We start from the raw sequence: 15,018 nt of genomic DNA on the forward strand, positions 1-15,018 counted from the left end.
GGTCGCTGTGTTCTACGTACCACGTACCCCTGAATGAAGGACTTTAGTATGCTGGCCAGATGTCCGGTGCTGCAGGCAGCAACTCCCTAATGTTATGAATACTGCAATGTGGAAGAGAAGGACATCTATGGTTATGGTAAGTTCTTACACAACTATTTTTTTCAGCTATTCTTCTGAAGTTTACTTCTTGTGTTTCAGTTCCCATTGTTAAAATGCATGTACATCTAAATAGTTACAGTAGTGTATATACATTTCTGCTCAGTACTTTACAAAATATCTCTTCAGCACACGTCTCTACAGTATGACATACAATTCTAATACATTTGTAACACAGTCATATGAATCATGTTGATATTCACAAATGACACAACTACTTACTGCCAGCCCAGATATCTGGAATTGTCTATCTCTTATTGTCATACTGCTATATAAATCATATTAATATTCACAAATGACATATAATTATTTACAAAATTCCAGATAGCTGGACTGGCAGTATCTCCTTTTGTTACAGCAGTCACTTCTGCCAAATGAATCTCTGAATTACAAACACTGTCCTGCATGCCTCCTTACTTAGTTTTTCATAAAGACAAGGTTTTTCTGAGACTGAACCCAACCTTCCTTCCCATGGTGGCATTTGAATCTAATTTACACCAATCTGTCAGTCTCCTAGTCTTTTTTTTTTTCTAGCATATTCAAACAAAAGGTGAATATACTCTTCACATGTTGGATGTGCATAGACAGTTAAAATTTTATTTTCATCACATTAAAGTCAGACTAACTTTTTGTGTCCTTCTCTAAAGTCAAAATAGGCAAAAACATGTAAAAGGTTATGCTTTCAAAATGGTTGACTGATTTGCATGTCTTATGTCCACAAAAAAACAAATAGTCCCTTTCTCAAAAAGCCCACAGCCCACTCCATAAGATCATTGTCAATGTTTTCTGCCTTTCAGAAACATTTGCCTGTTGATGATATATGTGAAGGTACAACCTGGTCCATGGTGTACATTTTTGTGTCTCATTATAAACTGGATGTACAGTCCAGATTTCATTCATCCTTTGGCTCCACTCCTCAGAAACATCCTCCCTTGAGGCTGCTCATAGAAAAGGTAGGTTGGATTTTGTTCAGACTGTTGAACATGATGAAATTGGGCAACATAAGATGTGAAAGTCATGTACTTACCCTAATGATAGATCTGCATTGTCAATATTTTGTCAAGTTCAATATCCCTCCCTCCATCCCCCTTCCAGATTCCATGGTTCCTCTATACCTGTGCTGTTCTTTGGTTCTTTAGACAAAGGTTTTTATTTAGAATGCTAATTTGTGTACTAAGTGAAGCAGACAAACTCAATCTGAAGCTAGAAAGAGAACAGCAGGGAATTATGGGTAGGGCAGAGTCATTGGGAAGTGACAAGACCGAATTTGAGATTGGATATGAGACTCAACTGTTGAAATAGATGACATATGGACAAAACAGATCTATCATTATGCTAAGTGCATACCTTTTGTTTCATTATTGCTCCATGAAGACAAGTGCTGGTGGTCACCATGTATTTCTAAGTGTCTTTCTGGCTGGCAAAATCTTTCACCATCTGGCAGCTCATTGCACATTGGGTATGCTAGAACCAGGGGCCACTCATTCGAGATGAAGCTTATTTTGTTGTTTGGTTCAGTAAGTTCTTCATTGCAGACATCTATGCTGGAGCTAAATCTTTGCTAAATCTTAATTCCATGAACCTGTCTTCCTTTGGTATCTTGGTACATCAAGGCTTATTCTTGGAAGGACAGCCTCAAATTCTTCCCCAGTCTATCTTGTCTTGCCCTCGTTTGAGGGTGGATAGCACTTTTGAATATGGTTTATTTGTGGAGGATTATGTTGTATGGATCCTTTGAACCCATGAATCTTTGGCCTTTTTGTTGCTCTAGTTTCATTCCACCTTAGTGGGTTTTGCTACTTGGAATTCAGCACAGCCATGGATCCACCAGAAAGGGTGCACATTTTTAGTTGTCAAAGATGTATTATGATCCTATTAGTTGATCTTCAAAGGGGTCTTCCCTGTTTAGTCACAGGTATACTGTCATTGCTGTCTTGTGCCTGAGTGGCACCTCTGTCCATCACCAGCCTTTGGACTTCCATATAAGCATATAACTGTTTAATATGTGTTAATTGCATATGTATCAAATCTGCTTTGTTTTCCCTGATGTGTAGTAACTGTGCTTGCTGAGTGGTTTGGGTGAATTGCTGGGCTTGTAGTCAAGCCGTGCTCTTTCATGACGTGACATTTTACTGTATGCTGGAGTAGGATCTGCATGCTCCTGAGTGGAGGAACATGTAGCATTTTACTGTATGCTGGGGTAGGCTCTGCATGCTCCTGAGTGTAGGAGCATGTGGCATTTTACTATATGCTGAGGCAGGATCTGCATGCTCCTGAGTGTAGGAGCATGTGGCATTTTACTGTATGCTGGGGCAGGATCTGCATGCTCCTGAGTGTCGGAGCATGTGGCATTTTACTGTATGTTGGGATAGGATCTGCATGGTCCTAAGTGTAGGAGCACGGGGCATTTTACTGTATGCTGGGGCAGGATCTGCATGCTCCTAAGTGTAGGAGCATGTGGCATTTTACTATATGCTGAGGCAGAATCTGCATGCTCTTGACTGTAGGAGCATGTGGCATTTTACTGTATGCTGGGATAGGATCTGCATGGTCCTGAGTGTAGGAGCATGGGGCATTTTACTGTATGCTGGGGCAGGATCTGCATGCTCCTGAGTGTAGGAGCATGTGGCATTTTACTGTATGCTGGGGCAGGATCTACATGGTCCTGAGTGTAGGAACATGTGGCGTTTTACTGTATGCTGGGGCAGGATCTGCATGCTCTTGACTGTAGGAGCATGTGGCATTTTACTGTATGCTGGGATAGGATCTGCATGGTCCTGAGTGTAGGAGCATGGGGCATTTTACTGCATGCTCCTGAGTGTAGGAGCATGTGGCATTTTACTGTATGCTGGGGCAGGATCTACATGGTCCTGAGTGTAGGAACATGTGGCGTTTTACTGTATGCTGGGGCAGGATCTGCATGCTCCTGAGTGTAGAAGCTTCAGAGAAAAAAAAAATTGAATTGAAATGCAAGAGAGGATGGCTGCATCCCACCAACAAGGGTCCTCCTCATATATCATTTTATATCATATGAACATGGTTATTTTCATTATGAGCTGCTTATTAGCTATTTATTGTGTTAATATCCAGTTAAAAAAAAAACAAATACGTTTGGATTCATGGTTATTTTGTTGATTCAGTTTCAGGTTAAACTGGGCAGTTGACCTTACAGGAAAGTGGCAGGAACGAGAATATCCAAGTCCTGTTTATCCAGCCTTTGCTTGTGGATCTGGCTATATTCTTTCTGGTGATCTTATTCATTGGCTTGCCAACAGCTTTCAGAGACTGAAGGCCTACCAGGTAGAAAGTCCAAAAGTAATGTATTGTTAATGTAAAAAAAAATATATTTATGCTGATTTACATTTTTTTGGTCATAGAAAGACAATGACTGCTTATTTCAAGGTACAGCTATAAGCTACAGGGCCCTCAAGTGATTATGTTTGGGTCACTTAGTGTACAGATTGTGGAATTAAAATCCAAATATCCCATATATCAGTGGTTGGTCCTGTAGATGACATTGATGCTCACGCTTTCTATGTAATATAACTGGTTTCTGTGCAAAAAGGTATACCTTTTACATGAAAGTCAAGTATAAAAATGAAAAGTGGGTTTGCAGTTTATTGCCAGTCATTAACATTTCATTCAAACAAAACACACAGACAGTATGTGCAGTGCTGATTCTATGTATAATTAGAGGCCATTCCCACTCTGTAGGTGAAGTAAGTAAATCTTTCTAGTCATTGATGAGCAAAGCATCAGAACTGTGCCCCTAGAGGTGTAATGGTTACAAAAAAAGTTAAATGAGACTAGCAACAAAATTAACTAATTATGCATGCATGTACACAGACACACACACACACACACACACACACTAATTTGTTTTAATTTTCATAGGTGTTTACTAGGCTAATGACCACAAGGGCATTTTTAAGCCTAGCCATGCATCCCAAATCTCTGACGAGTTCTGATACCCCGGCCTGGGAGATGAACCATTTACATCAGAGACATATGTGCCAAACCAGGGATGAATTTCTGGTTTCCCATCCAGTTGTCCAAGTTGAACTTGAATTGGATTAGAGAGGAACTCTGCTTCACATTATTGGGTGCACTGGCTTCCTCTTACATCCCAAAGGCATGACATGGGTCACTTCACTATCCTCTGACTTATCCGTCATTGGTTGTGGGAGAGAGAGAGAGACAGAGAATTCCTGGGATGTGCTGCAACTTAACCACACTTGTGAATTGGATAAAGTAATGCATTAAAAAAAGAGAAAAATTAAACTGAAATATTCCGTTCTTCATTGCCAGCTTGGTGTAAAGCTATGACAGAGTGCTTGTGAGATCCCCATAGGATAGTGAAGCTCTGATCCATTTGGTTAAAGGGTCAGATCTTTCATAATGGATTTGGTCAAGAATTTGACTCTGTATGATAATCTCAAGTAACAGGAGTTCAGATTCAACTCAAACCTGAAAACAAAATGCCTTCATAGTGAAATTCTAGTCCCGTTTTCAAATGGAGAGGAAAATCCCCTCTCCACCCACTTCATACCACTAACTTGATGAAATCCTCTCCATTTCTGGTATGGTACTCCAAGGAGAAACATATAGCTATTAGGTCACCCATGTAAAGTGTGTGCATAAATCAGCTACAGGCTGGTATTCACATTGCAAAAGTCAGAAAATTAGTACTTGGAAGGATGAATGCTTTGAATACAAGACAAAATAGGCAAAAAAAAAAAAAAGATCAAGAAGCAAGACCCCACCACCACCACCACCAAAAGAAAATAAAAAAATCTGTGTGACTGGTGTTTCCAAGAAAGAAGCTGACATGTCACATTTATGAAGGACAGATTGGCAGTATGGACTGACGTGATGATAAATTGAGAGAACATATAGGGTCATTTGGCAAGTTCTGTTTGTAGCAGCCCAACAGTCTCAACACTAAGAAGCTGTGAACTTTGTGAAGGTGTATGAGTTCAGTGATGGCCTGTGCTTGACATCAAGGAGGGGACTAATGACCCAGCACCACAGAAGAATGGAGATATCATGGATGGTCAGCAGCAGAGAGAAGTTCAGCTGCACTGGAGCAGATTTTCATTATTAAACATAGACTGCAGCAAAGGCATAAGGATGTTTTAGCAGTAGGAAAGTGACTCCTAAGGAACTGAGTCATTGCTGACAAATGGGATAAAATTTAAGTTATAGTATACCTTCTGTGAAGCAGAGTTGAATACGTTTTCACTTCTGTGCCTAATTGCTATATGTGATTTGCAGAATTTCATTGGGCATTAGGGGAATGGAAGAGAAAAGCAAAGAAACTGCACTAAGATGAATTAAGCCATATGCTTCATGGCATGTGTGGGGAAAACATTATGGGAATATTTAAGGATTTTGCTAGTGTATGCTTTTTTTCTGTGAGATTTCCTCACAGACCCTGATTGGGAATGTGCTATATATGAACAAGTGAATAAGTTATGTGGTACTTAAGGGCGACCAAACTTATCAATAAGTTCTAGATGCTGTGTGGTCTCCAGTTGACACTCACAGGAACAGTATATATTTGTCATGGTTATTTATATCAAATGTGCTTTGGTTCCCATTGGTAGTATGATGAGGACTCTGGAATAGCTGTGAAATCAAACTGTGATAAATTTACAGTTGTACAACATACACTTCTTTTTTTCATTTCTATGTAAGTTTTTATAGCACTGATATTTAATTATTGTTTGTTCCAAGACATTTTGGGTTTTATTGGACAAATTTTATTGTATATATTGCTTGTTGCACAGATTTATATATATGATGTTCATATTTTCTCTAAAAACAGTTGATAGTTTTGTATTATATCTACAAGCTGGCATTTTTTGTAATTTAGTGTTAGGGGACACATTTACCACATATATACATTTTTTATAGTGGTACTAAGTAATGGCTTATATTTTAATTTACTGGTAAAGAAACAATTCAGAAAACAAGGGAGTCTCTGTCTTTAAACATTTGTATGCTTAATTATTCAGTTATTCAGTTGTATTTAATCAGTGGCTTAATTGTTGTATGTATAAAAGGATGGTCTTGCTGACTGTCTGGTATTCTGAAGAAGTCAATCCTAATATTTGACGAAAGCGCTTAATAAATTTTATTTATTGCTGTATCCTGCTCCATTTTCGTGCCTTTTGTAACATACAGTTCTTTGAAAAGCAACTGATGAGGCTCCTCCCCAGGTGTAAATAGGGAAATGCCTGATTACTTTGTCGTTTAGGGGAAAAGTGGTAAAATGTGATATTAGTACCTACCATTATGGTATGGGTTGCCAGTCTGTCATGTTTTTTCCTTTGTTGAATTAGAAAGCAATGTGTGATGATATGTGGGGATGGATGCAATTGCACATATGAGGATTCCTTATCCGTTGGTTGGTTAATGGGAAGATATTTTTCCCCTAGCTGTAATCTTAATTGCACTTTCTGATAAAGTAGTAAAATTATCTGATATGCAGTTATAAGTTGAGGAAATTAAGCATGCGTTTCGCTTAGGCAAATATCCAGTGAATTTACTTGCTTGTATGATATAAGCTGATTGTCATGGATCATTGTACAGATGACATCTGGGTTATGCTATGTTACTATAAATATATTCAGCTTCTTTTGAACGATTTGGATAAGTAGTAAGATTATCTAATTTAGTGAAGGAATGATGATGTCAGTTGTCTGGACTATGGATATGAAGAGCTGTCTTAACTTGTTGCAGCTATTATTTCAGTGTTTTGGTTAAAGTGGAGGGGGCAACCAGATAAAGGAAAGGGTTACCTGTTAACTTTTGTTTTTATGAGAGTAATGTTACATGTAGTCATCTGTGTGCTAAGTAAAGGGGGTATATTGTTTAGCTGAAATATACTATAGTATAGTTGTTGTTGTTGTGTCTTTTGGCTTTTCCCGGTTAGGGGTCGCCACAGCAGAACTCCGGTCCACTAACGATTGGCAGTAGATTTTTACGTGCCGAGTTGCCGGCCCTGACGCACAACCTTCAATGAAGGAACGCCCATTCACATGTCTCCACACAGAAGACGCTCTAGCTGAGAATCGAACAGGACAACGTCTTACTGTGAGGTGACAACGCTACCGCAGCACCACCACCGCAGTAAATATACTATAGTATAGTAATGTATCAAAAGTCCAAAGACAGTCAAAAATGTGCATTTTTTTCATGTTGAAACAAATGAAAGTGGTGCAGTCTCATTCTTGCACAGTCCAATGTGGCAGATAATAAAAAATATCAATATTTAAAGTTAAATTTGTTGAAAAAAAAAAAAAGAGAAAATTGAGGTACTCCCTTCTTCTGTGCTTTTAAGGTCACCATGGGACAGACCCCACAATAAGGGAAATAATCACTCCCACAATGTTCCAGTGATTCCTTTGTGTTGGTAGTAAGTAGGACCCGAAAGTCTGTAACATGCAGCTGACCTTCTGTACAATCTCCTCTATCTGGGTTCCTTCACAGAAAGATGTTCAGGTCCTCTTAGAGTAGTGTGCAGTGATTCTTGTTGCCCTATTGAAATGATGGCACCCGTGACATCACTGCCAACAAGCCAGAATAAAAGGACGGAAAAACCCAGGAAAAGAGCAAATCTTAAAGATCATTTTCTCCTTTAAAGTTCATTTCAGGGGGCAAGCCCTCCTGCAACCCCCAAACTTGATATATACCAACTGTGAGATCTCTGTACCTTGGAGATACGTGAATATTCCAAGAAATGGTCATCTTGGATTTAGTGTATGCTAATCCTTTTTCAGCCATTCTTTCTCAGTGGTTTGGGGCTTTCTCTAGCTAATCTAACACGATTCTTCCATAAACATTTCCCCTCCATTTGAGGCCATCTTTTTTGGTTTGGTAGGGTTACAACTCTATCTTTTATACATAATTGGTTACATAATCTAACACATTTAAGAAATTCCTTGCTGCTTAACATAAAAAGATGTCCAGTTGTTTAAAGGAACAGTTCTACATACAGCCTTTACACATACCATTTACATTAGATTTAAAGAAACAGTTCAGTTTATACCCAACATTTACATTAGATTGCATCATTCTGAGACATCATTTTGGTATGAACCACCACACTGTTACAGTATTTAAAAACATTCAGCAAAATATAACATATTCAGATATACAGGATTATTTCTCCACATCTTAAACTACCTCACTCTTTTTTCCAGAGCAGTTGTTTTATCATTATTAGAACATCATTTAGCTGCCATTGCTTATTACATAGATTTTTAACATTTGTACAAAAAGCATAATGCAGTTATTATTATTTTGTCCATTTCCTTATTATTCACATTCTTGTATGTTCCATAGAGTTTCATGTAAATGTCGTCATTTTTCAAACATTCCATTAAAAAAAAACGCTTTCTTTAATTCCTGGTAACTTCATGCATTCCATAAAATCAAGTAAAATAATCTGATGTTCTTTGTGTTTCACTGTTGCAGTCATCACCTGTGGGTTATCCCTGCTGTGGTAGCCCTCGGCCAGCCCGAATACCAGAGTCAAATGTTTTTGTACGCCAGCTGCTGTCACCTGTAGTCTGACGTCAGGTCGTCAGTACTATAAAGCAAGGCAGCCTACGTTATTACACCAGTCTTTCTTGCCCGTAGCAGAAGCAGTTTGCACGAGTGCCGGTCAGTCACTACCAAAAGTCAAATTTCAGCAGAAAACCTCTAAAGCTAAGTACCCCATTGGGGACCATTTTTTCTTGCTCTAACCGATGTCTGAAATGTTAACAATGGTCTTCCCTGTGGAAAGCAGATTCCACACCGAGGCTTTCACTCTTACTGCATCACATGTTTAGGCCCAGACCACAACGTCCCTCGTTGCCGGTTCTATGCCCTCTTTAATGCGAGAACCATTCGCCGTAGAGCTCTTTTTGTAGACAATTATTTTCGTATTCCGTCTTCGAATTCCAATATGGCGTCTGTCAGCCAACAGTCTGCCGACATTCAAAAAAATATGTAAAGATAGAGACAGGCCACACAAGGCTAAGCCTTCCAACGACACTACTGCTAAACAAGTCGTCAGTTCTCTGGAATTCAGTGAGGTGCTTTTGCAGCCCCTGATACCCAATTTGCTTCCTATGCAGGCCTCTGACGAGACCCTTTCAGAGTACGGTATGCTGCAGAAATCCATTTTGCCTTCTGAGCTTTTGGCTGTCCCTGCCTCGGTTGGGTCCGGAGCCGCAACGCAGGCACTGGCTTCCAAGGAGGCCATTCGCACTACCGATTCTAGGCAAAAAACGTCTTCTCTTCTGACTACCATTTCTCAGAGACCTACAGATTCTCTCAGGCCTCATACCCAGGCACTCCTAGGAAATCTGCCTCTAGCCACCATCTTGCTACTGCTCCCCCACCCCAAGCTCAGATGCTTAAATGGCAGAGGATCTCATCTCCCTTATCCGAGGTACTCAAGCCCCCACCCCATCTGAATCTAGGAGGAAGGCTCACCCTCTTCAAGGACAATTGGGTCTCTATAACCAAGGACCAATGGGTATTACAAATCGTTTCTGAGGGATACAGATTCTCCTTCAGCGAACTCCCAATTCCAAGAGGGTACCAGACCTCCCTCCAAACCAATGGGCAGAGACATTAAAACAGATAAAAACATTAATATCCCAGGGGGGAAGTAGAACCTGTCCCTCCGTATCAAACAGGAAAAGGTTTTTACTCCAGACTATTCCTTGTAACAAGAAAAGAGGGCACTTGGTGCCCCATCCTGAATCTATCCAAACTGAACACCTCCTTGGTGGTCCCCAGATTCAAAATGCTAACCTTGCAGAAGATTCTGCCTATGCTCACACAAAATGCCTGGCTGGTGATACTAGACCTAAAAGATGTCTACCTATACATCCCCATCCAGGAATCGTGCAGAAAATTCCTGCGCTTCGGAGCAGGATATCAGCACTTTCAGTTCTTTGCACTGCCTTTTGGCTTATCTACTGCTCCCAGAGTATTCAACAAATGCTTGGCCCCAGCTATAGCATTCTGCAGACAGAGAAATGTACAGATTTACCCTTACCTGGACTGCTGCCTCATTCAGGCGAACAGCAAAGAAAAGTTGCTCCAGGATCTTCTCTTTGTCAAAAAATTCCTAGCTTCCCTAGGGTTCACCATCAACGAGAAAAAAAAATCAAAGCAAAACCCCAACCAGGAAAATTGTTTTCCTGGGAGCTGTGCTACACACAGCAAACTTAATGGCCTTCCTATCCCCAGAAAAGCAAAGCTTCCTGCCTCTCTACTTCACCCAGCTGGCTTCTAGAAGTCACCTCAGTGCGAGGAAGGTCCTGCAAGCACTGGAATACATGGCATCTTGCATCCTTCTCATCCCTCTCACTAGGCTGCACATGAGAAAGCTTCAGTGGTACCTAAAGAACCTTTGATGTTGGCACTCTCAGTCCCAAGAGACCACTCTCCCACTGATTCCTTGTATAAGGGATGAATTTTTTCTGGTGGACAGAGGCCTGTGCCATGAACATGAGTCTTCCCTTCATCCTCCGCCCTTCCGACCAGACCATCACCACCGACGCCTCAGTCATAGCTTGGGGCGCTCACCTAGCAGGCAGGTGTACCCAAGGCCTTGGGAATGCCCGGCAACTTCACCTGCACATCAACAAGAAAGAAATGATGGCAGTGCAAAATACTCTGAGTTCCTTCCAACCCCATCTCAGGCCAGGGATCCTCCTTATAAAAACAGACAACCCCACTGTAATGTTGTACATAAACAAGCGGGGGGGGGCACTCAGTCTTACCACCTGTGCAGGTTAGCCATGAGTCTATGGCTAACAGCCACCTCCATGGGGCTACATTTGATTGCCCAATACTTACCAGGGATCAACATCACACTGGCAGACCACCTAAGCAGACACTTACTGGACCCCACAAATGGCAGCTCCACAGAGAAATCTTTCTGCAAATCACCCAGGAGTGGGAGACCCGAGAGGTGGACCTCTTTGCCTCGCACTTCAACCACCAGCTGCACAAGTTTTGTACCAGGGAGTATCACTTCTGAGCATGGAAGGTGGATGCCTTGACCCTCCCCTGGAGCTCCCTCTTTGTGTACGCATACCCTCCTCTGCCCCTTATTCCTAAGGTTCTGATCAAAATAAGAGAGGAGAGACCAAAGGCCATCCTCATCTCCCCAGATTGGCCCAGAGTGCGCAGTAAGGGGTACCAATGCTGTCTGGGTCAATGGTACCCCTTACTACGCAGTCTGATCTTACAAACCCCAGAGCTGCTTCCCCTTAGGTCAGACCTCCTGACCCAGGAGAGGGGGAAAAGTACTGCACCCAGACCTACAGACGCTTAAACTTTCAGCATGGCTAATACACTAAAAACCAACAAGAAGTCACTGTTAAGCAAACAGGTCCTGGACATCATCACAGAGGCCAGAAGGCCCAGCACAAGAAAATCTTATGCAGGAAAATGGAAAAGATTCTGCTGCTGGAAACAATCAAAAGGGGGCAGTACCTCCCAACCTTCCATCCCTCTCATCCTGGATTACTTAGCAGAGTTGCTCAATAGTGGCCTCTCCTTCTCCTTTATTAAAATCCATGTCTCAGCCATCTCTGCCTGTTATGATTCAGACCCACCCCCTCTTCTCTCACCCTTTGATTAAGCAATTCCTCAGAGGGGCTTCTAATATCAGGCTGCCCAGAAGACCTGCTACTCCTCTCTGGGACCTGAATTATGTGTTAGAGAAATTAACCTTATTTCCTTTCGAACCTGCTGCTTCCACAGTATTGAAATACCTCTCCTGGAAGACTGCCTTCCTACTAGCTATCACCTCAGCCAGAAGGGTCTCAGAACTTCAGGCTCTCATGGCTGTCAAACCCTTCATGCAGACAGAGTCTCCCTGACGACTAATCCCTCCTTTATGCCCAAGGTGGTATCTGATGTGACCCTTAACCAGGCCATACACCTTCCCACCTTCGTTCCCAACCTTCAAAAGAAGGGGAAAGAATTCTTCACTCACTAGACATGCACAGAGAACTCTGATACTATCTGGACCACACTAAACCATTAAAAAAACTGACTAGCTTCTTGTAAGCTTTGTCCCAGGGGTAGTGGGGAAGCCGATTTCCAAACAAACCGTTTCCAAATGGATTTCACACTGTGTCCATTTTTGCTACAAACTACATGAGAAACCCATCCCTAAGTCGATCCGTACTCACTCCACTAGGGCAACCTCCACTTCCTTCCTCAGAGGAGTACCTACCAGGGATATATTGGAAGCAGCCACCTGGACATCTGTCCATACCTTTAAAAAGCATTACCACCTAACACTCCTTTCTAAGTCTAGGGCAGGGTTTGCCTCTGCAATTCTGCAGGGCCTCCTGACCCATATCTAGGACTCTACCTATCTTTCCACCCTTTAAGTCAGCTTTGGGAATCCTCCCACAGGTGATGACTGCAACAGTGAAACACGAAGAACATAGTACAGTTGTGTACACTTACCATAAATGTAGATGTTCGAGTGTATTCACTGCTGCAGTCTTGGTTTCCCTCCCTCCACCCCCCTTTTCACATCTTCCCCTAGGGGGACGCATGCTTCTCAAGGTGGCTCCTAGCTACCAGGACCACTTCTCTCTTTTCCGTTTGTGCTTCTGACTGGTTAGGGCAAGAAATACTGATGTAATGACATCGTCTGCCTTGCTTTATAGTACTGACGACCTGATGTCAGACTACAGACGATAGCAGGTGGCGCACAAAAACATTGACTCTGGTATTCGGGCCGGCCGAGGCCTACCACAGCAGGGATAAGCCACAGCTGACGACTGCAACAGTGAATACACTTGAACATGTACATTTATGGTAAGTGTACACAACTGTACTTTTTCTATAATACCCCACCTGTTTACATAACTTGTGTTCCTTGGCTTTATAGGAACGTGGAAGCAATACTAGGCAAGCAGTCATAAAGATTTTAAGGTGCTTAGTCGTAAACTCACCTATAAGCAAACGCACTTAAAGATCATGTCTCGCTTTCCAAGCACCTAATAGAGCTCACCTCTCAAGTTGAACAGGACTGTACATGACAACCCTGGTGTGAATTTGTGTCTACCCATCCAGTCATCAAGGCTAGCCTTAAAGGTAGTCAAAGCAGTAGTTTGAACTGTAGTGGAAACTTATTCCGTAGGCGAGAATGCACTGAGTTAAGAATCTCTCTTTCTCTCTCCAGAGAGCCTTGTTTGTAGTGTTAAGACCTTAATGAGGGTGTTTATAGAACCATTGCTTTTGCAAAGAAATAGGAACCAAAATAGGATTAGGTCTTTCATGACACAAAAACTTAGGTATGGGTCTCTTGAGAGCAGCCTGTAGACTGCAGAGTATTAGGAGAGGTGTTCTATCTATTGGGATAGTTGAAGTATTTAGGGCCCTTAATCTTTTTGGTTAGTTGTATCTGGGTTTTTTCATGTTGAGCAATGTGCTTGGATTTATACATACCCACAGGGGGGTTGTATTCTATGATGGGTCTGTTAACAGAAGAGTTAAGTGGTAGGATAACAACTTTGGATTTTGACAATATCCCTTTGGAAATTAACTGGTTCCGATAGGATTTCGTAACTATCACAGAAACATGATCGAATATGGCAGAAATATGATCGAACAAGATGAGAGAGTTGTCCAAATAAGTACCCAAAACAAACAAGGACCAGAAAACCAAGTAAGTCCACAAACAAATCCCAGAACCATTGAAAAAGGCTTTGCATGAATTATATTAATACCATAGAAAAAGTGCTTCTGTCCTGTTTATCTACAGGACGTCATCAGATAAAACTAGAAGTTGCTCAAAAACAAAAAGTTAAGGAAACAGCCTTTGCCACCACAGCAGACTGGCAATTTTCCTTAGCCACAGGTGGGTGACTCTGTTATGGCCATTTGTTGTACCTCAGACCACTCATCTTTTACACTGGATCCCTCTGGTCTAACACCTACAGCCTCTATGGACTGGATTTAGCCACATCCTCCGAGGCCTTTGGGGTCCCCTTAGTGGGCAAGGGAGAGCCACTCTTGTTGGTCCTGGGAGAGGGAACAGGGAAGGTTTCCCTGTTATATCAGAATGCTGTGCGCATCCCTGAGGAAGCAGTGGCTGCCATTAGTAACAAGGTTGGTCCCATTTTTCCTGTCAAAAAGAAACAGAAAACAAAGCATATATCTTCTCCACCTCAAATTTCTCTGAATAGGAGTAGTTTACTGGGACTGGCTAGGGGTTTAAATCAGGCTGTTGATCCTTCTTGTAAAGTAGTTTCCAGTAAAAGAAAGAGGGGTGCCTATTTTCCTGAAGAAAGTGAAGATTGTGAATCTGAACAGGAAGATGCAGTGGTGGATTCAGGGATTTGTCTTTAGATTTCTGATGCAAACTCAGAGGAGAGCACAGTTTCTGATTGTAGTTGGGGGGGGGGGGGGGATTTCTCTTTCTCCGAGACTATGCTAGAATGTCCCGGTGTTTTCAGTATGAGAACACTGAGATTTTTCATGCCCTCAGAAAATGCTGTGTGTTGTTACAGAAGGATTTTCCAGAACCTACACCCATTCCTCCTGTCCACTCTGCTTTAGAAAATGTATATGTTACTGCCTGCAATTTTCCTGATAGACAGCTGTCCATAAAAAGGCAGATAGGATGTGTAAAGTTCCTCAGTCTGTTAAATTTTTATACACTATTTCCAAACTTGACCCAGCAGCTATAGCCTTAGTTGACTGCACTGCTGCTAAGCGGTTATTTAGCTCCAATCCCACTCTTTCTAATAAAGATGGGAAAATTGATTGTTACGGAGGGAAAAGTGTATACTTTTGGAAATTTGATTTTTCAGAATTTTAAAT

At 41.7% G+C, this 15,018-nt stretch overlaps 1 protein-coding gene across 8 annotated transcripts in view; it reads left to right on the top strand.

The window, feature by feature from the left end:
* B3GALNT2 (beta-1,3-N-acetylgalactosaminyltransferase 2) overlaps positions 1 to 15,018 on the top strand; it is a 1,092,678-nt gene that overhangs the window by 900,678 nt on the left and 176,982 nt on the right. For all 8 annotated transcript variants that reach the window (XM_044075837.1, XM_044075856.1, XM_044075828.1 and 5 more), the window contains one exon: positions 3,297 to 3,456. In XM_044075837.1, coding sequence (XP_043931772.1) covers positions 3,297 to 3,456 — 160 coding nt within the window. The remainder of the gene's footprint in view (positions 1 to 3,296; positions 3,457 to 15,018) is intronic.

The sequence above is a fragment of the Protopterus annectens genome, chromosome 1.part1 (genome assembly GCF_019279795.1).
Source record: "Protopterus annectens isolate FY-2018-M chromosome 1.part1, PAN1.0, whole genome shotgun sequence".
Lineage (NCBI taxonomy): Eukaryota > Metazoa > Chordata > Ceratodontiformes > Protopteridae > Protopterus > Protopterus annectens.